Consider the following 22794-nt stretch of genomic DNA (forward strand, 5'->3'; position numbering starts at 1 on the left):
TGGTCAGAGTGAAGTCAGAGTTTGATCCACTGCCTGTAAAACGACCTGGAATCCCTGATGCTCGAGTGCTGGCATAGTATATGAGCAGTTTAGGAGTTTCTCCATCTCTCTGTTGGTACCAGGCTAAGAAGTTAGAGTAATAAACATTCTGACTGGTCCTACATGTGATGGTGACGGAGCCTCCCACAGCAGAGCTCACTGCTCCAGACTGAGTCACTGTGACCTGACCTCTGGACTCTGAGGATACAGAGACACAAACATAAAGCAGCATCATGGTTTTGTCAGCTTCATTTCAGAGGGACAGATGTTGATAGAGGAGAGGAGTTTGATTCTCTGGACTTTACCTGTGAAGCAGCAGCAGAGGAGAGTCCAGATGAGGACGGAGATCAAAGTCATGTTTTTGATGAGGAGGATTTCTGTGGCTTCTGTTGTCATGAAGGACAGCTGTCAGTCATCCAGTGTTCAACTCTCAGGACTATAAACTCTCCCAGAGCACTGGAGCATGGTGCTGCTGATGCAAAGTGGCTCTCTATGGAAATGCTCTGACTGACTCCAACAGGGACTTGGATTACTCTGATGATGCTGATTATCAATGGATCAATCACTTTACCAGAGTGTAGTTAGAAATATCTCCAATTTGATAAAATTTTAACGACTTGATGACTTTTGTTTCAAAATGTTTGATTTAGGCACCTAAGGGCCAGCTGGAACATTTCAAAAAGTCATTTATTCCCTGTTCCATGCAGGCATTGAACACAGAACAGCTGCATCAGGGAACATTTATTTAATAAGAACTGCTTTCTTGCATTATTATAGAACTTATTTTCTGCTACCTCATCCATTTGCACGACTGTATATTGTATGCTGAACACTCTGTATGTTTTTAAAGGTGTGCTGTGTGCATTGTATCTACCTTTGGTGCACTAGAAGCCAAATAGAAATTCTACGCAGGTTGCCAATGACATCATTCTAATCTTATCAAGTCTAAAATTTTTTGTATTATTTTAATTAACTGCTGGAGAAAATTAACAAAAATTGCATTTGAAATTAAATAAACATATCAAAAACATGCATTCTGGAATTCTGTGGCTCTGTGTTATTGTCAGTTTTCATGTTTTTGGCAAGATCTTACAAACAGAGTCTGATTTTGGTGAGTTTGTTTGTGTCAAAGTCAGAGAGCCGTGTCTCTCTACAGTGAGAGGTTTTTGTACGGCGGCTCAATGAGTTTGTATCACTGTGGTGGACTTTTGGTGGAGGAACCAGACTGGATGTTGGACGTAAGTTTCTGCACAAATACTAGATAAACTGTTTTTAAAGTTTTGTTTAGAAGTCTTTTTTGTAATGTCTGCAGTATTTATGTTATGTCATTGAAGTCAGAGCAGCTTTAATCAACATTTCTTTTTACATTTTCGTCATACTTGAAGTCAAACAGGTTGAAATGTAAAAAGATAAAACTGCAAACCAGTTTTACAAATGTTTATCAAGATTATATTCTTAATGTTTCACCTCAGTGATAACTATTTTTTTCTAATAAATTCAGAATCAGCTTTTTAAGAATAAACTAACGGTGATTGATTCATGTGGTTTCAAATTTTGAAAATCTTTTGAACAGTTTTAATGAGAATTGACATCAACATAAAGAACATTTGATTGTAGGAAGTGCAGTAATATATGCATTTGTTATGGCTGCCCAAAACAAACTGTAAAATGCATTTTACTAAAGTAATGTATCGTCAATGTTTGGGAGGAAAACGTTTAATAATTTGTCTAAATTCTGATATTTTCTGTCCAGTGTAGTTTGATATATTTGAGGTCATTCTGTATGATGATTCTCTCTGTGCTGATTTGCATGAGAGGCTTCTTAAAGGGAAGTGAAACAATGTGTGAGTGAGTGACTGATGGAGCAGAAAAACCATCTGACAGAAACTCCTTAAAGGAGAAAATAGCTGTGTGGTCCCTGTCCTCTAAGCTGATTGGTGTCTCCTAGGTGATGTCCGTCCCACCCTGACGGTGCTGCCCCCCTCCAGTGAGGAGCTGCAGCAGGGGAAGGCCACGCTCATGTGTCTGGCCAACAAGGGCTTCCCCTCAGACTGGAGTCTGGCCTGGAAGGTGGACGGCAGCAGCAGCAGCAGCAGCAGCAGCTGGGAGGAGAGCAGGAGCCCTGGGGTGCTGGAGAAGGACGGCCTCTACAGCTGGAGCAGCACCCTGAGGCTCCCTGCAGACCAGTGGATGAAGGTGGGCTCTGTGACCTGTGAGGCCACCCAGGGCTCCCAGACTCCACTCTCAGAGACACTGAGGAGAGACCAGTGTTCCCAGTCCTGACCTGACTCACTGGGACTCTGCTGCTGGTTTTACTCTGCTACTGCTCTCAGTCTGCTCTCTGTCTCTCTCATGACGTTTCAGTGTGAACATGTTCTTGCTTGTGTTGATGGTTTCAATATCTCAAAGCAATAAAGATTTTATCAAATGTATCATATGAGTGACGACATGTGACTCCATTTCTTGGACATATGTTATATATTAGGAGCATTACTCAAACTAATGCACAAAAGCCACAACAGTAGTGAGTCTTTTTTTCAGACTAATTTTTCAGACTGTGGATAATCTTCTACTGCAGTTCCCATGATAGATCAATCAATTTATTTTGGTAACAATACACATGGTAAGACATTTCTAATAGTAAAACACAAAGCTCTCTGTTATTACTGATGTCTGTCCTGGAAGAAATTTCTCCAGTTAAGTTTGTGTGTTGTTCAATTCTGCCTATAAATTATTGTGCAGATTTTAATTCAAAGCTCTTAATAATAAGAGGAACAGTGTATCATCTGCAAAAAGTCACATAACATGAATCTAATTTGAGATTTTCCACCAAATCACATTTAAATGAGACAGAGTAGCTTCAACAAAGGACATGACATGAGAGAGATCAAAGGACAGTCTCTGTCTCTTAGTGTCTGCCAGCAGATTTGACACTTATGTAACACACATATATGTGTAGATATAGTTAAAGTGTCAATTATGTCTTTTGTATTTTTATAATTCCAGGTCATATAAAGCCTGTTTACATTTACATGAGTGGCAGGAGCTCAGTTTGTTGGGACTTGGCTTGGGAACCAGAGGGTCCCCAGTTCAAGTGCCTGTGCCGACTGAACACAGAGTGGGGACTGGGAGCTGAAGAGCTGTCATTGAGCAAGGCACCAAAGCCTCGACTGCTTCGGGCACCTATCCATGGACAGTCCCCTCATCTCCCGATTAATGCATGTGTATGTGTGTGTATTTTGGGCCTGTGTATGTGTGTGTGTGTGTGTGTGTCCTCAGTGAAGTGTATCAGTCTCTGCAGTAGCTTCCAGCTGCAGCAGTCAGTTCAGTTTCTGTTCAGTCTGACTGAGGGAGGTTTTTGTACGACGCTTTTTCACTGTGTGAACAACCACTGACTGTTGATGTAGTGTTGACTCTGACAGTAGTAAACTGCTGCATCTTCAGTCTGGACTCCACTGATGGTCAGAGTGAAGTCAGAGTTTGATCCACTGCCTGTAAAACGACCTGGAATCCCTGATTCTCGAGTGCTGGCAAAGTATATGAGCAGTTTAGGAGTTTCTCCATCTCTCTGTTGGTACCAGGCTAAGCGGTTAGAGTAATAAACATTCTGACTGGTCCTACATGTGATGGTGACGGAGCCTCCCACAGCAGAGCTCACTGCTCCAGACTGAGTCACTGTGACCTGACCTCTGGACTCTGAGGATACAGAGACACAAACATAAAGCAGCATCATGGTTTTGTCAGCTTCATTTCAGAGGGACAGATGTTGATAGAGGAGAGGAGTTTGATTCTCTGGACTTTACCTGTGAAGCAGCAGCAGAGGAGAGTCCAGATGAGGACGGAGATCAAAGTCATGTTTTTGATGAGGAGGATTTCTGTGGCTTCTGTTGTCATGAAGGACAGCTGTCAGTCATCCAGTGTTCAACTCTCAGGACTATAAACTCTCCCAGAGCACTGGAGCATGGTGCTGCTGATGCAAAGTGGCTCTCTATGGAAATGCTCTGACTGACTCCAACAGGGACTTGATATTTTCCTGATCATAATGAGGCTGACAACGTTTTTCATAAAATAAAGACATTTTTCTGTTTTAGAGTATGTCATTACTTGCACATAAAGTTTATTCTAATTAACATCTACAAATATTTAACTAAGCTAGACAATAATTATGACATTTCCTATTCATGGGAGGCAATTTTATTAAAATAAAAAGTTAAAAACAACTCTTTTGTCTCTGTCAATACATGATGGCTTCATTTTACAGTGGAAAACTAAGTAGGCAGGATTAATGTGAGCAATAAGATTCAGTGGAGTTCATGTTAAAATGACCTTTGATGAATCTACAGCAGCCTGAACATTCTTTTAGAGCATCAATGCCATCTTAAATGCTTTTGATTAACTTTAATATAGAAAATATTCACATTTAAGTGTTTTTGCAAAAGCTGAGGCTGAGAGGAAAAAGAAGAAGATGACAAAGGTGGAGCCCTCATTGGTTACTGTTTATAAACTGGATGGAAACATTTTGCAAGAAACTTGAAAGAAAATGTCAGGATCCATTTTCCTAACCCTATAAAGGAGTCGCAATTGAGTATAAATTCAGTGACACAGTTCAACACTGTTTGTTTTTCAGACACATCAAGAAAATAATCTCACAAAACCCTGTGCAAATAATTGGGGAAAAAATGTATTGATATAAGATCATCTATATTAACCTGCCTGTTGAAGAGCTGACATCAACCTCTGACCGTGTTTGAGTAAAACTTTGACAAAGAAGATTGTCAAAATGTAATGATGAAGCCTGTTTTAGTTTTTTGGTTTCTCTGCAGCTGTTGAGTCAGATCAGTTCCTCTTTAGCTGTCGGAGATTTATGTACGGCGTTGTATCACTGTGTGAACGGGCGGCTGTTATGCTGCTGACAGTAATAAACTCCTGCATCTTCAGTCTGAACTTCTCTGATGGTCAGAGTGAAGTCAGTCTGACGTGCCGTTGCACTAAAACGATCTGAAACTCCGGACTGGCAAGCTGTTGTATCATAAATTAGGAGTTTAGGAGCTTCTCCAGGTTTCTGAAGGTACCAGTCAATATCATCACCTATAAGTGTACTGCTTTTACATGTGATAGAGACAGTCTGTCCTGGAACAACAGACTGAGATCCAGGAGACTGAGTCAGGATGATTTCTCCTGATGAACCTGGAAAACATGAAAAAGAGCAGAAGGGTTATTGAGACAAATCCAGTTTGGAGAAAGATGATCAACATCCAGACAGAAGAGTATCATTTCTTTAACATGGAGAACAGACAGAAGAAGGTAAATGCTGCTTGTTTCAGTGTTTCTCCATCATAGCAGAACATCATTGAGGTGAACCTGGTTGCAGCCTGAAGCAAAGTTTTCAGAAGAGAGTCTCACCCTGAACAAGGAGCCCCAGGGTGGCCAGCAGTAGAATCAGTGACATCATCATTGTGCTGTCAGCGTGTCAGTGGCTCTGAAAGGCCTGGACAGCCACTGATCAACACTGGTCTCTTAACAGCTGGGAGCAGAGAGGCAGGACACATATGCAAACACACAGAGTCAGTCAGCTGTAGCTGTCCTCAACATATCATGGTGTTTATCACACAGTGGTGACAGCATTAATCATTTCTATGTTTCTCTACATAGTGGGGCATGAGAGAATGGTTCACTAGCAAGGACCACACCACAACGATATGCAGTTTAAAGATTTAATAAAGATGTAATTGTTAGAGAAATTGTTGTGAATGGGGTGGTGATGAATGGGGGAGTGCAGATTTGCAGGTGAATGAACGGGATGGAGATGACGTCATCGGAGGGTTGGACTGGGTAAGGTGTAGATGTGGGCGGAGAGACTCAGTGTTGGGAGTGTTAGGAAGCCCCCCAGTCGATGCGTAGAATAAGATGAGGAGAGGTACACAGCAGATTGACAAGAGAGAGGAACAGAAGGGGAGGGAGGGTGGGTTCGAGAGATCTGAGAGGCCTGTGGTAGAGCTGTGCTGGTATATATACAGTACAGGCCAAAAGTTTGGACACACCTTCTCATTCAATGTGTTTTCTTTATTTTCATGACTATTTACATTGTAGATTCTCACTGAAGGCATCAAAACTATGAATGAACACATGTGGAGTTATGTACTTAACAAAAAAAGGTGAAATAACTGAAAACATGTTTTATATTCTAGTTTCTTCAAAATAGCCACCCTTTGCTCTGATTACTGCTTTGCACACTCTTGGCATTCTCTCCATGAGCTTCAAGAGGTAGTCACCTGAAATGGTTTTCCAACAGTCTTGAAGGAGTTCCCAGAGGTGTTTAGCACTTGTTGGCCCCTTTGCCTTCACTCTGCGGTCCAGCTCACCCCAAACCATCTGGATTGGGTTCAGGTCCGGTGACTGTGGAGGCCAGGTCATCTGCCGCAGCACTCCATCACTCTCCTTCTTGGTCAAATAGCCCTTACACAGCCTGGAGGTGTGTTTGGGGTCATTGTCCTGTTGAAAAATAAATGATCGTCCAACTAAACGCAAACCGGATGGGATGGCATGTCGCTGCAGGATGCTGTGGTAGCCATGCTGGTTCAGTGTGCCTTCAATTTTGAATAAATCCCCAACAGTGTCACCAGCAAAACACCCCCACACCATCACACCTCCTCCTCCATGCTTCACAGTGGGAACCAGGCATGTGGAATCCATCCGTTCACCTTTTCTGCATCTCACAAAGACACGGCGGTTGGAACCAAAGATCTCAAATTTGGACTCATCAGACCAAAGCACAGATTTCCACTGGTCTAATGTCCATTCCTTGTGTTTCTTGGCCCAAACAAATCTCTTCTGCTTGTTGCCTCTCCTTAGCAGTGGTTTCCTAGCAGCTATTTGACCATGAAGGCCTGATTCGCGCAGTCTCCTCTTAACAGTTGTTCTAGAGATGGGTCTGCTGCTAGAACTCTGTGTGGCATTCATCTGGTCTCTGATCTGAGCTGCTGTTAACTTGCCATTTCTGAGGCTGGTGACTCGGATGAACTTATCCTCAGAAGCAGAGGTGACTCTTGGTCTTCCTTTCCTGGGTCGGTCCTCATGTGTGCCAGTTTCGTTGTAGCGCTTGATGGTTTTTGCGACTCCACTTGGGGACACATTTAAAGTTTTTGCAATTTTCCAGACTGACTGACCTTCATTTCTTAAAGTAATGATGGCCACTCGTTTTTCTTTAGTTAGCTGATTGGTTCTTGCCATAATATGAATTTTAACAGTTGTCCAATAGGGCTGTCGGCTGTGTATTAACCTGACTTCTGCACAACACAACTGATGGTCCCAACCCCATTGATAAAGCAAGAAATTCCACTAATTAACCCTGATAAGGCACACCTGTGAAGTGGAAACCATTTCAGGTGACTACCTCTTGAAGCTCATGGAGAGAATGCCAAGAGTGTGCAAAGCAGTAATCAGAGCAAAGGGTGGCTATTTTGAAGAAACTAGAATATAAAACATGTTTTCAGTTATTTCACCTGGTCCTGCTCCTGAACCTAAGTTAAACAATTGGAAAGCAGAGTTTAATGGTAAACAAACATGGCAGCACACCAGTAAGGTAAGACAACACGTTTACGTGTCGTTTTCTATATGTTCTCTGACATTTATCCTAACGATATGAGGCGGTCTTTGTGGAAAAAAAGCTTGTTTAGTGGACTAACTTTGCACTTGAAGTATGCCCGTTCACTTGCGTTTAAACAGGTCTGACGCTACTATGCGTCCCGGCTGTATCTAGGCTAATGGCTAACATGCTAACTATTATTTCTATGTCACTAGTCATTTGAAACAAATTTAGGACGATAGGAGACAGGTTGAAATGAACCGAAATTTCCCTTTAATGTTAAGTAATGTACATTAGGTTTAGAAAAGTAAAGTTTTGTAGGGGTTAGGGTTTAGGAAAAATAAATATGTTGACAATGGGCCTTAAAATATCTCAAAGTTCATGTAAGAGCCAAATATCTCATTCCACTCAGCAGACACGAATTGTGTTTACCATGGATGAACACTGGTGGCGCTGTACTGGCACTTGGAGCACTAGTGTATAAAGGTAGGAACAACATTGTTTCTGTCAGGTGTTTCAGCCCAGAAGAGCAAAAGGCTTTTGACCACTGTGGCGAGGTATAATGTACAACGTGCTGTGTGTTCAGGTTGAATAAAGAATAAAGAAATGAGGATGAGGGGGATTTCTGTGGCCTCTGTTGTCATGAAGGACAGCTGTCAGTCATCCAGTGTTCAACTCTCAGGACTATAAACTCTCCCAGAGCACTGGAGCATGGTGCTGCTGATGCAAAGTGGCTCTCTATGGAAATGCTCTGACTGACTCCAACAGGGACTTGGATTACTCTGATGATGCTGACTATCAATGGATCAATCACTTTACCAGAGTATTGATAAGGAATGTGTTACTTCCTTTTTATAAAAAGCTTTGGTTCGAGTTGGATGAGTTGATTTACTTGCAGAATATTATTGTGAATTCCCACTTATTCACAGCCACACAAATCAACATCACTGTGGGATGTATTCAGACAAAATGTATTTTCATTTATCATAATCTACAATAAACATAGGTTCATGATAATTATATATATCAGGATTATTAATGGCAGGATTTATAGGACAGTTTTCCTTTGGAATTTTTACATTTATTTCAGAATCAGAATCAGAAATACTTTACTGATCCCTGAGGAGAAATTGTTGTGTTACAGGTGCTCCTTGCAAGAGAGGAAAGATACATGAAAATATAAGAAATTTAAACAATAGTATTTACAAATATGTAGTTAAAATAAACAGGAATTATTAACAAAAATAAAAAGTGAATAAATATACATATACATATATATATATTGTAACCTAAACAAGATTATTTACACAAACAGAATATATACAGTCAGGGTGAAATGGGGTTATTGCACAAGTTATATTGGATTATTGCAGTGTGTGTGAAAAAGTCTCAGGGCCACTCAGAGGGAGGAGTTGTACAGTTTGATGGCCACAAGGAGGAATGATTTCCTGTGGCGCTCAGTGGTACATCTTGGTGGTATGAGTCTCCCACTACAAGTACTCTTGTGCCTGACCAGCACATGGTGGAGTGGGTGTGAGACATTGTCCAAGACAGTTCGTAGCTTAGACAGCATCCTCCTCTCTGACACCACCATCAGAGAGTCACACTCCGTTCCCACAACGTCACTGGCCTTGCGGATCAGTTTGTTAAGTCTGTTGGCGTCCGCCACCCTCAGCCTGCTGCCCCAGCACACAACAGCATAGAGGATAGCACTGGCCACCACAGACTCATAGAAGATCCTGAGCATAGTCCGGCATATGTTGAAGGACCTCAGTCGCCTCAGAAAATAGAGACGGCTCTGGCCCTTCCTGTAGAGAGCGTTAATGTTCTTAACCCAGTCCAGTTTATTGTCAATGTGTACCCCAGGTACTTATAGTCCTCTACAATGTCCACACTGACCCCCTGGATGGAAACAGGGGTCACCGGTGTCTTGGTCCTCCTCAGATCCACCGCCAGTTCCTTTGTCTTTGCCACGCTGAGCTGCAGATGGTTCTGCTCACACCATGTGACAAAGTTATCCACAACAGCCCTGTACTCATCCTCATCACCCTTGGTGATACATCCAGCTATAGCAGAGTCATCAGAAAACTTCTGAAGATGGCAGGTCTCAGTGCAATAGCTGAAGTCCGTGGTGTAGAGGGTGAAGAGGAAGAGAGAGAGGACAGTCCCATGCGGGGCCCCGGTATTGCTGACCACTCTGTCTGACACACAGCGTTGCAAGCGCACATACTGTGGTCTGCCAGTCAAGTAGTCTACAATCCAGGACACCAGGGGGGCATCCACCTGCATTGCTGTCAGGTTGTCACCCAGTAGAGCTGGACGGATGGTGTTAAACGCACTAGAGAAGTCAAAAAACATGACCCTCAAATGGACGTAGATGCGGTTGAGCAGGTAGATGATGGTGTCTTCAACTCCAAGTCAGGGCTGATAGGCAAACTGGAGGGGGTCCAAAAGTGGCTTGACCATGGGCCGGAGCTGCTCCAAGACGAGTCTCTCCAGGGTCTTCATGAGGTCAATGCCACGGGTCTGTAGTCCTTGGAGCCACTGGGACGCGGCGTCTTTGGCACAGGAACGCGGCAGGATGTCTTCCACAGCAAGGGGACCCTCTGGAGACTCAGGCTCATGTTGAAGACATGCTGAAGTACTCCACATAGCTGGGGGGCACAGGCTTTGAGCACCCTGAGGCTGACACCATCAGGGCCTGCAGCCTTATTTGAGTGGTCTCATCAGCTGTCTTCTCATATGGTCAGCAGTGAAGCACATTGTGGAGGTGACGACACGTGGGGGAGGGGTGTAGTCCTCATGATGGACAGTGCAGTCAGTCTGGCCACGAGGGGAGGAGAAGTGAGGCGGAGGAGGGGGGGGAGGGGTCAAGCAGGAGGGTGTTGGGGTGTGAGAGGGAGGAGTGGGGGAGGAGGGCGGAGTGCGAGATGGTTGACCAAGACAGACAGCAGAAGATTCGGGGGGGGGGGGGGTTGTAGCTGTATGCATCTTTGGCATTTGCATACAGCAAGTCCAGTGTTCTCTGCTGTCTGGTAGGACAGCTCACATACTGTGTAAATGTGGGCAAAGTTGTTTCCATGGTGACATGGTTGAAGTCACCCGAGATAGCTATGAAGGCACTCGGGTGTTTAGTCTGTAGGCGGGCTATGGTGGAGTGAATGACGTCACATGCCGACGTCGGGTTGGCAGAAGGGGGGGATGTAAACAGTTACAATAATGGCATGTGAAAACTCCCTGGGCAAATAATATGGCCTGAGTCCAACAGCAAACAGTTCAATGTCCGGGCAACAGATTTGTTCTTTAATGGAAATATGGTCAGGACTGCACCAGCGGTTATTTACTAGAACAGCAAGCCCTCCTTTGTGCTTACCACTCTCGGTGCAGTCCCAGTCGGCCCGAACAGTCTGAAAGCCGCTGATGGAGACGTTGTTCTCGGGAATGTCCTGGTGAAGCCATGTCTCAGTGAAGCACATCAGACTACGTTCCCGGTACTCCTTCTGACTCCTGGCGACCGCTGTTAGCTCGTCCATCTTATTTGCCAGTGACCTCACGTTGCCCATGACGAGAGAGGGGAGACACGGCTTATATCTTCTCTTCTCCATAAGCCTCCGTTGTCTCAAATCTGCTTTTTTGCCGCCGCTGTTTACTTCTTCCCCTGCATGCTCTGTGTGTTTTCCTCCACAATTCAGCTGGTATCTCCGATGTTCCGACCGCCAAGCCGTCCAGCCTCAGCGCGATCAGCTGATCTCTGGAGTAAACAATGCGGCCATGAAGTTGTTGTGCAATGGTGCCGGGTCCGAATGAAAAAAGTAATTCCAGAGTGAGGAAAATGAGCACAACTCTCTCAATCAGCATGTTTAGAGAGGGCGTAGTTTCAAAATGCCAGTCATAAAAAAGCAAGCACAAATACCAAACTTAATAAAGCAAAACAGTAGGAAAACTAAGAAAACAAGCAGGAGCGACTGCAACAGGCTGCACGTGCGGGCGCATGCGCACTATATGAATTTGTTTTACTGGAGGAGAAATTAATACTGCTTGTAGATGTTTGAAGTTTCACATAGAAAATGTTGTGTATATATTCACAGTTTGTGAATCAGTCTCTAAACGGTTAAACCAGTTATTACACAATCTTGGTAAACTGGGAATATTTTTGGTGAGTTTGTTTGTGTCAAAGTCAGAGAGCTGTGTCTCTCTACAGTGAGAGGTTTTTTGACTTTTGGTGGAGGAACCAGACTGGATGTTGGAAGTAAGTCAGTGTTTAAAATGTTTATTTTTTTCAGCAGCCACATTTTCTTTATATTATATATTTAACAGGCAAGAAATAGTAGATGCCTTTCCATTTTGTCTGTAGACATATTTTGCATTAAAGGACACAGCTAGCTTTTGAATGAGAAAATCAAAAGTCCATTGTAATGAAAATAAAACATGAAGCTAGAAGATAAATCTTTATTTCTTATTTTAATGATTAAGTTTCATCTTGAGGGCTTGTAGGTTTAGTTCAGTGTGTCAAAGTCAGAGAGCCGTGTCTCTCTACAGTGAGAGGTTTTTGTATGGCGGCTCAATGAGTTTGTATCACTGTGGTGGACTTTTGGTGGAGGAACCAGACTGGATGTTGGACGTAAGTTTCTGCACAAACACTAGATAAACTGTTTCAAAATTAAGTTTAGAAGTCTGTTTTGTAATGTCTGCAATAGATAAAAATGTTTTAATTTTGAAAGTAAAACTTAACTTTTATGTTTGAAGTCAGAGCAGCTTTAATCAACATTTCTTTGTACATTTTCATCATACTTTAAGTCAAACAGGTTGAAATGTAAATGAGATAAAACTGCAAACCAGTTTTACAAATGTTTATCAAGATTATATTCTTAATGTTCCACCTCAGTGATAACTATTTTTTTCTTACAAATTCAGAATCAACTTTTTAGGACTAAACAAACAGTGATTGATTCATGTGGTTTCAAATGTTGAAAATCTTTTGAACAGTTTTAATGAGAATTGACATCAACATAAAGAACATTTGATTGTAGGTAGTGCAGTAATATATGCATTTGTTATGCTTGCACAAAAAAAAATGTAAAATGCATTTTACTAAAGTAATGTATCGTCAATGTTTGGGAGGAAAATGTTTAATAATTTGTCTAAATTCTGATGTTTTATGTCCAGTGTAGTTTGATATATTTGAGGTCATTCTGTATGATGATTCTCTCTGTGCTGATTTGCATGAGAGGCTTCTTAAAGGGAAGTGAAACAATGTGTGAGTGAGTGACTGATGGAGCAGAAAAACCATCTGACAGAAACTCCTTAAAGGAGAAAATCAACTCTCACACAGTAAAGGTGTCCAAGTGTCTGATGGTTGATTGACAGCTGTGTGGTCCCTGTCCTCTAAGCTGATTGGTGTCTCCTAGGTGATGTCCGTCCCACCCTGACGGTGCTGTCCCCCTCCAGTGAGGAGCTGCAGCAGGGGAAGGCCACGCTCATGTGTCTGGCCAACAAGGGCTTCCCCTCAGACTGGAGTCTGGCCTGGAAGGTGGACGGCAGCAGCAGCAGCAGCAGCAGCAGCAGCTGGGAGGAGAGCAGGAGCCCTGGGGTGCTGGAGAAGGATGGAGTGGTAATTTTATTTCTCCCAATTATAAATAGCAATGTGTGTAACTGTCTATCATAACCCAACAATAGCTTAATTAAGCTAGGCTATAAAATAAAACATCTTCTGTCACTTTAGCACACTGTGCTTAGCTTAGCTTAGTTCAGCTTTTACAGCCAAGCATCAATCTAGCAGGCATCATGTAATTTTTTGGCATGTTAATGAATATACGAGGCCCCACCATCATCAATATTAGACTAAAGTAAAAATTTCACCCATGTATTATTAGTTAAATTTAACCAGGCCTAAACATATCTGCAAGTCTTTTAACTTTTTATGAGGATCATGCCAACACACAACATTAGTAACAGACTATCCTGTAATCTGCTCAGATGTCAGATAACTGTTCATAACACAGAATTCGCATCTATTAAAATTCAGTTTAGTCACATTGTGAATGAGAATGTCCTTACACAGGTGCACCTGTGAAGAATGCATTACGATGCCCACAGAGGAGCAGAATGTTTGCTGCAAATAAGTAAATGCAGTAAGTAAATAACACATATATGAATACACAACCAGCAGAGTACTAGATAGCTCTAAAACAGCATATATCACATATGCCAACAGGTCCAGAATAGATGTGGAGAGCTGCCCAAAGAGCCGAGGTGCATGACCCTTCATCCAGGCCTTGAACCTGTGTGCCTGAACCCCTACTCCCTTCAGAATGCACTGAATGTATACCAGGCAGACCATGGGCCTCTGGACATACAGGAAAGAGCTGCATAAGTTAGACAATAAAATATATTTTATTGACATTTAACAAATTTATGCTTTCATTAGTGATCTTGATTAATGTACTCCACTGGAAAATAAAGTATGGGACTATAATAAAAATGTGGAATGAGGATCAATGTAGACTAATATAATTTTCTTGTTATATACAGACAATGTCTATTATGTGAAATTACACTTTAGCTCTATGATAACAATGCACAGCTTGCTTTCATGTGGTGCTTTTATATATAACATGACAGCAATCTGGAATATAATAAAACAGATGTTTTAATACAAGCAGGGTGGAGGCTGGTACACTAAACCATAACCATTTGTTAAATGTCTATTGACTAACAGCCTTAAACAGGGTTCCCACACAATACATTTTCAAAACTTTTCCATAATATTTTACCCCATTTCCATGACCTAATTTAAGTAGTTTAACAAAGCCCCCACAGTGACTATAGGTCAACATGTTTTAACAAAGATGTTGTCATTTCCTGTATTCTGAAGTCTTTAACAGTTGTTTAGACTCTTTGATCTGACTATACTGTAAGAAAAATGATGTTTACATTTTATAATTACATCCAGAGCAAGTGTTTGGTCCCACTTCACATATTAGAAGATATTAAAAAGATAAAAATATATAAACTGATGATTAGTATATTCAGGTTTAATTAATCTACTGAATTTTGATAAGTGTTGGGTCCAAGTTAATGCAGCCTGTCTTATATCCATTATCTTTGATATCAGATCAGATCATCACTAATTCAGAACTTTTCCAAAATATTCACATAATTCCAAACCATTTCCAGACCTGGAAAACTGTTTGATTTCATGACTTTTCCAGGAATGTCACAACCATGGGAACCCTGAAACTTAAACAAGCCGATGGTGAAAAAGATCAATAAGGAAATTTATCTGAACACAAACAATAACCTGTAATTATAGGTCAGTAATTGAGACCTCCTGTTATGATGATCCCCTCTTCTACCCATTGTTTGTACAGTGCTTTTTTATCAATGTCACCAGAAACCAATGGATGATATGTCATTTGGACAATTGCATGAAATTTTAGTAAAGTAAAAAACTATCCATTTCATCACACCTCCATACAGGCTACATGATTTGACACAGGCTGCAGGTTGATGAATCAGAATGCCATCTTCTGGGATCCTGTTCTGTAAGACATTATAAAAAATGGAGAGAAAATTAAGACATGTAGAATTCTCATGTGGCTTTACTTTTTCTTTTTCATCACAGCCGTGCTAGATACCTGGCCTATCGAAGTTTTGTTTCCTGGTGCTGGGGATACCTGGGCAAGCATAACCGTGTGGTCATACCCTCCTGTGTTGTGTGCTGCATTCAGGAAGTGTACCCTGATGAAGATAGGGAATACACAGGTTTCAAACCACCAATATAAAAATAGAACAAAAATAAATAAATATCATATCGTATTGTGTGCTTGATATTTGTTATTTAATATTTCATACTTGATAATTTCATAAAAGCATTGAACAATTATTTTTTTGAGTAATGATATGTTTGTAATTGTGTCATAGCTGACTACATTTGAGGCTAGTGGGGCTGTAGTGCAGGAATGGGCTGGAGCAGGAAGAGGTTTAACAAAGCCCAAACAAGTAATTATATAATAAACAAGTAATAGGAAAGAGTATGACAAATAACCAGTTGTTATCTGCAAGTTTTTATTCACCACCTACACAAAAGAATTATTTGAGAAAAATCATTTGACATAATTAAAAAAAAAATACTGATAGCCCATCATAACATGAACCCATGACCCACACTAACCTAATGGGTAATGATCCGACCCTCTTCTCTGTCAGTAACTGTCACATCTGCTGCACAGTCTGATGTTGGGCCACCTGGTGCTGGAGCTGCTCCCACCCCACCTGGACAGTTGAACCTGGACACATGTCTGGCAATTGCATCTGCCTTCTCAGGCCACTCATACTGTGAGCACAGGAATCCAGGAACAGCCACTGCTCTCAGCTCAGCTGCAAAGGTCCCAGGGTCATGGATGACCTTGTTAAAGAGGAGGTCCATAAGCTCTGAGACATATTCTAAAACACAGAAGACAGCACAAAGCATTTATAGTTAGTTAATTCATGTGGGCTAAACTGTTGGCAATCTATTGCCAAAGTAACTGCAATTACATTTTTTTTTTTACTTTGAATTCTTGTTTACAATTTTGACATGCTGGCAAATGTAGTCCAACACCATGTCATTCAGGTGGTGCATAAATCTCGCAAGTAGTAGTAGTATGTTTTGAATCATTCACAGATGTAACAGACAATTGATAATTAACTAACCAGTAGTGTATTTGGTTTTCACCATGGACACAACATGTCCCCCTCTCTTGGCCTTGGAAAATTTGATTTGGAACCGGAGTTCTCCTGCTGCAGTCCTTGCTTGGGAACGCCCAGAATTTTCATTGAAATGCAAGTAAAGGTAAAGCCTGAAATGAGAAGCATTTGGATGGGATTATTTAATTCAAATAGTAAAGGGTTGAAAACTACAATTTTACATTGTTTGTACCATAAGTCCTATGTAAAGCAGACTCCTAAATAAAAATTTCTATGTGTAATAGTATCACTCTAGAGCACAGTTAATACAAAATATTAAAAAAGTGAGAGACCAGGGCTGCACTCCAGTATTACATTTTTATATTGCCACAGAAACAAGTACCCAGTGTCAATGGTCTAGTTGTGAGCACATGTTGAATGTTATGTACTGCATAATATTGACAATATGAGTACATACAATTTACCTGCAGAGCATCCCTAAATAGGAGAATGACACATTTTTTGGTGCAAACTGCAGAATGAGATTGTGGAATACCTCCAAAGTTGACGTCTGATACAAAGGACTCAGCTTTTTAACATCATCAAGGATGTGCTTGTTGAACAGGATTTTCTCGATCTTGTAGGTGGCCTTTGTCGCTAGAGTTGGAAAGATAATATTAAATAAATAATAGATTAAGAGTGCATAGCAGCTGAAAGTATACTATGCAGATCTAATGAACTGCTGTAAAATAGTGGCATACCCAGATTCAGCCACTTGTTTTTATCAGTGGAAGGTGGGTGGAGACACTTGGGGAACAGTGGATTTTCGTGGACATGGACATCCTGGATGTGGTTTAGAAGGGATGTCCATTTTGCCACTGTTTCCTCTCTACTGGATGAACTGGATGCTGACCAGTAGAGGTGATTTGACACACTCTTTTGCCACTGTTGGATCTTTTTGCAGTCCTTTTCTTTGGCAAGTGCATCCATTTTCTTGTTAAGTGCTGAGAATAGTTTGAAAAGATGAGATGCGATATTAATGTTGCACAGTATTAGCTTTGCTAAATATATTTCTATAGACAATATTTTTGAAATGATCTTACCTTTACATAAATGCCAAACATCATAGAAGTGCTGAATTTCTGGTTTATGCTCCAGGAGAAATTTTTGAATTTGTGTGTGTCGGTCTGTCATCAATGAGGTGACTTTGACACCAGCACTTTCAAGGAATCCAAGACTCCGGATCAGCCCCTCTTTCTCCATCCGTACACTGCCTCCAACTTCATTGCTCTGTGGATCAAAGTTCAGTGTGCACTAGAGTTGTACCGAAATGCCTCCGATACTGCCTAAAATGTGGCATCGGGCATCGGCGAGAACAGCCTATGACGAATCCAATACCACGTCATTACGCATACGCACGCTATCGTTTGAACATCGTGATGTGCGCATGTGCGATAGTTACATAGCAGGACATGTGATGTTTTCTCTTTTTCTAAAACATGTAAACTTTTGTTTTGCTTCAGAAAAGCAGCTCTGCAGCTCCGCTCGCCTCTCTCTCTCTGTCTCTCCCTCTCTGAGCATGCAGCAGCCCCTCCCCCTCTCATGCACGCGCTGCAGTCACACACTGAAAATGAGCGACATGCAAGAGAGAGAAACGATAAAGGAGGATTTATGCCTGGTACACATTACAGGACTTTTCTGACTGTTCTGAAAGTCACTATGTCACATTACATGATTGTGGAGTCATAAAATCGTGCCGTGACTTGGCTGACAGATATGACACAGCACACGCTGGTACTCACCAATTATCCCCGGTCGTCTTTCACAACGTGTGTGATGTCATCAGGTTATTCTTGTCCTATTTTTATTACTTTTACTATTATTTCAGTCACTGTGTCTGTTCATGTGCCTGCCGACATGTTGTTGTAGTCACCTAAAAGCGTCAGCAGATGGCAGGAGCTACATTTGAAGTGTGTATGTAAACATAAAATCTACTGTATCTTCCACAACCAAGTTCCTACAAATGTTTCAGAATAAAAGCTTATTTAGAAAATGGAGGAATTCTCTCAGCCGAGATTATAAGGGGCTTTTAATTTGAAACGAGTTCAGGAAGTGTTGAGTTTGAAATAACGGTGCCATGCATTAACTTTATCAAGGCAACGGGAGTGGATAAAAAGTAAAAACATAAAGATACAGAGGGATTAATAAATAACGGCCCTTTTATAATGTAGTCTGTTTCACATGAAGCTGGGAGCCTCTGCAGTTATGGTGAGGAAAAGCCCTGCCACTATTTTTTAATTTTCTTACTTTAAGTCATCTGGTGAAAATTCTTGTATTTTTTAATATTGCAATATAGATTGCAAAAAAAAAAAATATTGCGATGTCAGTTTTTTCCAATATCGCACAGCCCTACATTCTTGTTGAGAATTTATTTGAGGAAACATGTTTATTAAGGATTAAGGATTGCTAATAATTTAATATGCATGTTAAAAACAGTTGATGTGAGGAACAATAAGTTAAAAACACATTTTATTTGGGCATTTGATTTGAAGTAAAAGGTATAAGTTCATTTCTCAGGAAACTGTATACATTGTATTAAAGGGGACTTCATTTCCCAGAATGCTCAGAGCGAGCACGCATATGCCGTAATGACATCAGTGTGTTTATGTTAGCTGAGCCGCTTGTTAGCGTGTAAGCTGTACTCCCCGTTTTCATGAGCAAACGTGTACACCATTTTTTTTGCACTAAAGATGATTCATGCAGTCAAGTCCGGAGTCTGGTCTCATCATTTTTAAGGTCATAAGAACAAGTTACAACAATTCTACTGTAGCCTTTAAAATGTCTTTTTTACCAAATTGTGTGGCTGCACTTTAACCTGTGTCTTGATCTGTGTCAACACTGGATAATAATAATAATAATAATAATAATAATAACAATAATTATAATAATTATAATAATAATAATAATAAAAAGTTTTACGGTATTCATTCTACTATTATGCATTTATTTCTTAATATTTTACATAGAGTTTTAGGAGTTGAGACATACAACAATTCATATCCCATACATTTTTATTTTACGCGCTGGTATTGGACCAGTACTTGGTATCGGCAGATACCTAAGGTTCAGGGAGATAACTAAGGTTCAGGGATCGGAATCGGTTTCGGGAAGGAAAAAGTGGTATCGGTACATCTCTAGTGTGCACAAGACATTTGTTTGCTCAGATTAATATTTTTGCTTCAAAATATAAAGTATGTGCAGTCCCACAGTATGTTCAACAATGTCGTACATTTTACTTCTTGCAGTGTTTTATATTGTAACAAAAAATCTGTTTTTGGACACAACATGGTCCCCAGTAACATACAGTAGTTGTGCTGATACAATCAAGAGAGTAATTTTTATATTTACCTGTACAAGCTGGATATCAACTATTTTGTTTGAGCAAAGATCCACCATAGAGTATGAGCCATACTTCGAACAATGGCCTGGACTGTCTGCCCTCATATCACCACCAAGTGACACAGTGTCTCTTTCTTTCAGTCCTTCAAGCAGGTCAGTTTGATGTGATCGCCATTTATGTAGGACGGATGGCAGAATGAAGTGGTGCCCATGATTTTGATGTGTCATCCTTGTAAAGGTTTTCACATGCAAAGCTTTCCCGGATCATTAATCAAGCAAGCAAAATAACTGGCAAAACTCAAATACAGTTATCAGCACTCCACACCCAAGTAGTTAAAAGGAAAGCCAACCTCATTACACAGGATCCCGCCCACCCCCTGCACAAGTCCTTCCAACTCCTGCCATCAGGCTGCTGCTATAAAGTCCCCCTATCTAAGAAAAACATCCACAAAAACTCATTCATACCAACTGCCATAAACATCTTAAATAAACAATGAACAATGGACAAAAATAACCATGATGCACTATGTCACTTTACACATATCCACACCTTTTTATCTTGTCTATTTTTACAATTTTAATTTTATACTTGTTTTTAAGATCTATACACACTGTGTGTGCTTTCAGAATCTGTGTTGTGCGATTGTTTCTAATCAGTGTATTGTCTTGTCTTGTCTTGTATGCGGAGCCATGTCGAAGAAGATTTTCTGTTACGACAGACAATACAGTTTTCTTAATCTAAATCTGAATGCATTGCATTGAGCACCTGAAAGTAACATTAGAATGTTCATGTACGTAGTGTTCATGAGTGCATTTACTATTTCCCACTGCAGCACTATGGAGTACACTATCTCACAGTGTAAAATAAGATTTTACGTGGGAGCAGGTGGACAAAAAAGATGAAGCTGTTGGAGAAGGCACACTTTTTTTTAGATAAAGTCATTATATTTACTAACCTTATTAGTCTGCACAAATGATGAGCCTGTGTAATAGACAGCAGCTGACAGTTGTAGATTCCCCGCAGGATAGCTGCCCAGAAGTGGCTGACTCCTCCATACTCTTCTGTAGAGGCAACTCTCATACAGGCACTTTTGAGTAACAGAGAGGAAGCTGTGTCTATCTTGCATGCTCTTGAGCAGGTGGGGCAGTTTTTAAACAGCTCAAGCAGGCAATCTTCATACACCAGGTACTTTGTAATGTCCTGCGGTGTCTTTGTTAGTGCTCTTTTGACAAAGAAAACCACAAGAACAATTAATATTTGTTACAAAGTTATTATTTATATTTTCATATATTATTTCTCACTTTCACAGTTAATTTACCAAAAAAAAAAGCAAAGTTAACTTACTGATCACCAGTGTTGGTTAAGGGTTACTTTAAAAGTAATCAAAGTACGTTACTGCGTTACTTTCTAAAAAAGTAACCAGTTACTTTACTGCGTTACTCCCTGAGTAAAGTAACTCAATTACTTTAAAAGTACTTCCAACGTTACTCCCTGAGAAAAGTAACTCAAGCACTTTTAAATTACCTTTGAGTATTCTACATTTCCTATTGGGCAATGGACCACAGGGCGTTTAGCCTAAAGTTTTTGTCTCCAAAATTAAAGTTATGGACCACTTGCCCTTCACTGAGATCCAATTCTCCCATCACAGCCGTCACTTTGACCAGTAGAAACACAGAACAACCTGCTGCCATAGACAACTGTAGCTATGACAACAACACCCCAGCATTTTTAATATTTCCTCTAGGGATGTTACCACACAGAGTAAAAAGGGGAAATGATGGTGTGAAACAGCAGAGGCACTTTGTCAACCCGCTGAGTTAACGTTACTGTCATTAGCATCAAGCTAGCAAACAATGGTACATCCTCACGGTCGGACATAAAGTAATAACATTAACAAATAGCGGCAGGGCTTTTACTCACCACGACTGCAGAGGCTCCCAGCTTCATTTGAAACAGACTACATTATAGACGGTCCGTTATTTATTAATCCCTCTGTATGTTTATATATTTACTTTTTATCCGCTCTGTTGTCTTTGTAAAGTTAACATATCGCACCGTCATTTCAAACTCAACACTTGTTTCAAATGAAAAGCCCCTTATAACCTCGGCTAGAGAATCCCTCCATTTTCTAAATAGGCTTTTATTCTGAAACATTTGTCAGAACTTCCTGTGGAAGATACAGTAGCTTGATAGTTTACTTATGGCGCTTCAAATGTAGTAGACAGTGGGCCGAACGCGTTTTTCGTGTTGTTGATCGATCTCCATCGATAGAGTACACAGTTTTTTGTGTGTGATATTAAACAATTCTATAGAGTCCGGGAAAATTTGTTGGCAGCTCTGGTTTGATCATATATTTTCACAAACTTGTATTTTAATTGTCACTCTGCTCAGGCAACTTGCGGGATAACTCTAGCTGATGAACCAATCAGATTGTAGTTTAGAGAATATCAACCAATGGCAGACGGCCTTAGGACCCGAAAACGTAAACAGGGAAAACTGACAGCTCCGTCTTTTTTTGACTTATTATTGTGTTAAAATGAACAATTTAATGTAAATATATGGTATATAATCACCATCATCATTAATATATGTATGTAACATGATTGTATAATCTTAGGGTCTACACAAATCCCTTTGCAGGTGCTAAAAATGGCCAGTGTTGTGATTTATTTTTCTATGTATGCCCCCGTTAAGTTTCTTTTATATTGCCGATAATAGTGACAGCCTATAGTCTCTGCGTTGTGTTGTGATAATGATAGTGGACTAACGGCTAACAGTTAGTAACGTCAGTTGACTCCAACAAAGACACACAGATGCTCCGATGTCGATTCAATGATCACTGTTTATTGCTTACAAGCACTTCGGGGTCTGGGGGATACAAGCCCGGTCTCAGTAAAACTATTTAATATAAATAAAATCATAATCAAAGGAAACTTACAATACTAATAAATGATGTCAACATGACGAAGCTTAATAACCGTTAAATAACAAATTACATGGTCAACGGTCTAACCTTGACTAGGATCAAAGACCATACCTGTCAAGTTTTGGATCTGAAAAAAGGGAAATTTTCCGGCGCCCGCCGCGAGCCGTCCCACCACCC

At 40.7% G+C, this 22794-nt stretch overlaps 1 protein-coding gene, 1 long non-coding RNA gene and 1 pseudogene across 3 annotated transcripts; 2 read left to right on the top strand and 1 right to left on the bottom strand.

Annotated features, from left to right (window-relative positions):
• Positions 1-1993: 1993 nt before the first annotated feature.
• Positions 1994-2471, top strand: LOC144467378 (Ig kappa-b4 chain C region pseudogene; annotated as a pseudogene).
• Positions 2472-13038: 10567 nt separating this feature from the next.
• On the top strand, positions 13039-15442 carry LOC117263964 (uncharacterized). Of its 2 annotated transcripts, XR_013493580.1 has the most exons (4): positions 13039-13235; positions 13686-13755; positions 13839-13997; positions 15249-15442. It is a non-coding gene; the product is annotated as an uncharacterized LOC117263964 (long non-coding RNA). The 2 variants fall into 2 exon arrangements; XR_013493579.1 differs by having other exon boundaries at positions 13839-15442.
• A 355-nt stretch (positions 15443-15797) lies between these two features.
• On the bottom strand, positions 15798-19810 carry LOC144467428 (uncharacterized). Its single transcript, XM_078176013.1, has 6 exons — positions 19700-19810; positions 17395-17581; positions 17053-17295; positions 16777-16948; positions 16319-16464; positions 15798-16069 (listed from the first exon to the last, which is right to left on the bottom strand). The coding sequence occupies exons 1-6, from the start codon at positions 19793-19795 to the stop codon at positions 15798-15800; spliced, it is 1116 nt and encodes a 371-aa protein (XP_078032139.1). The 5' UTR covers positions 19796-19810.
• Positions 19811-22794: the final 2984 nt, after the last annotated feature.

Source organism: Epinephelus lanceolatus, chromosome 16 (assembly GCF_041903045.1).
Source record: "Epinephelus lanceolatus isolate andai-2023 chromosome 16, ASM4190304v1, whole genome shotgun sequence".
NCBI classification, from domain to species: domain Eukaryota; kingdom Metazoa; phylum Chordata; class Actinopteri; order Perciformes; family Serranidae; genus Epinephelus; species Epinephelus lanceolatus.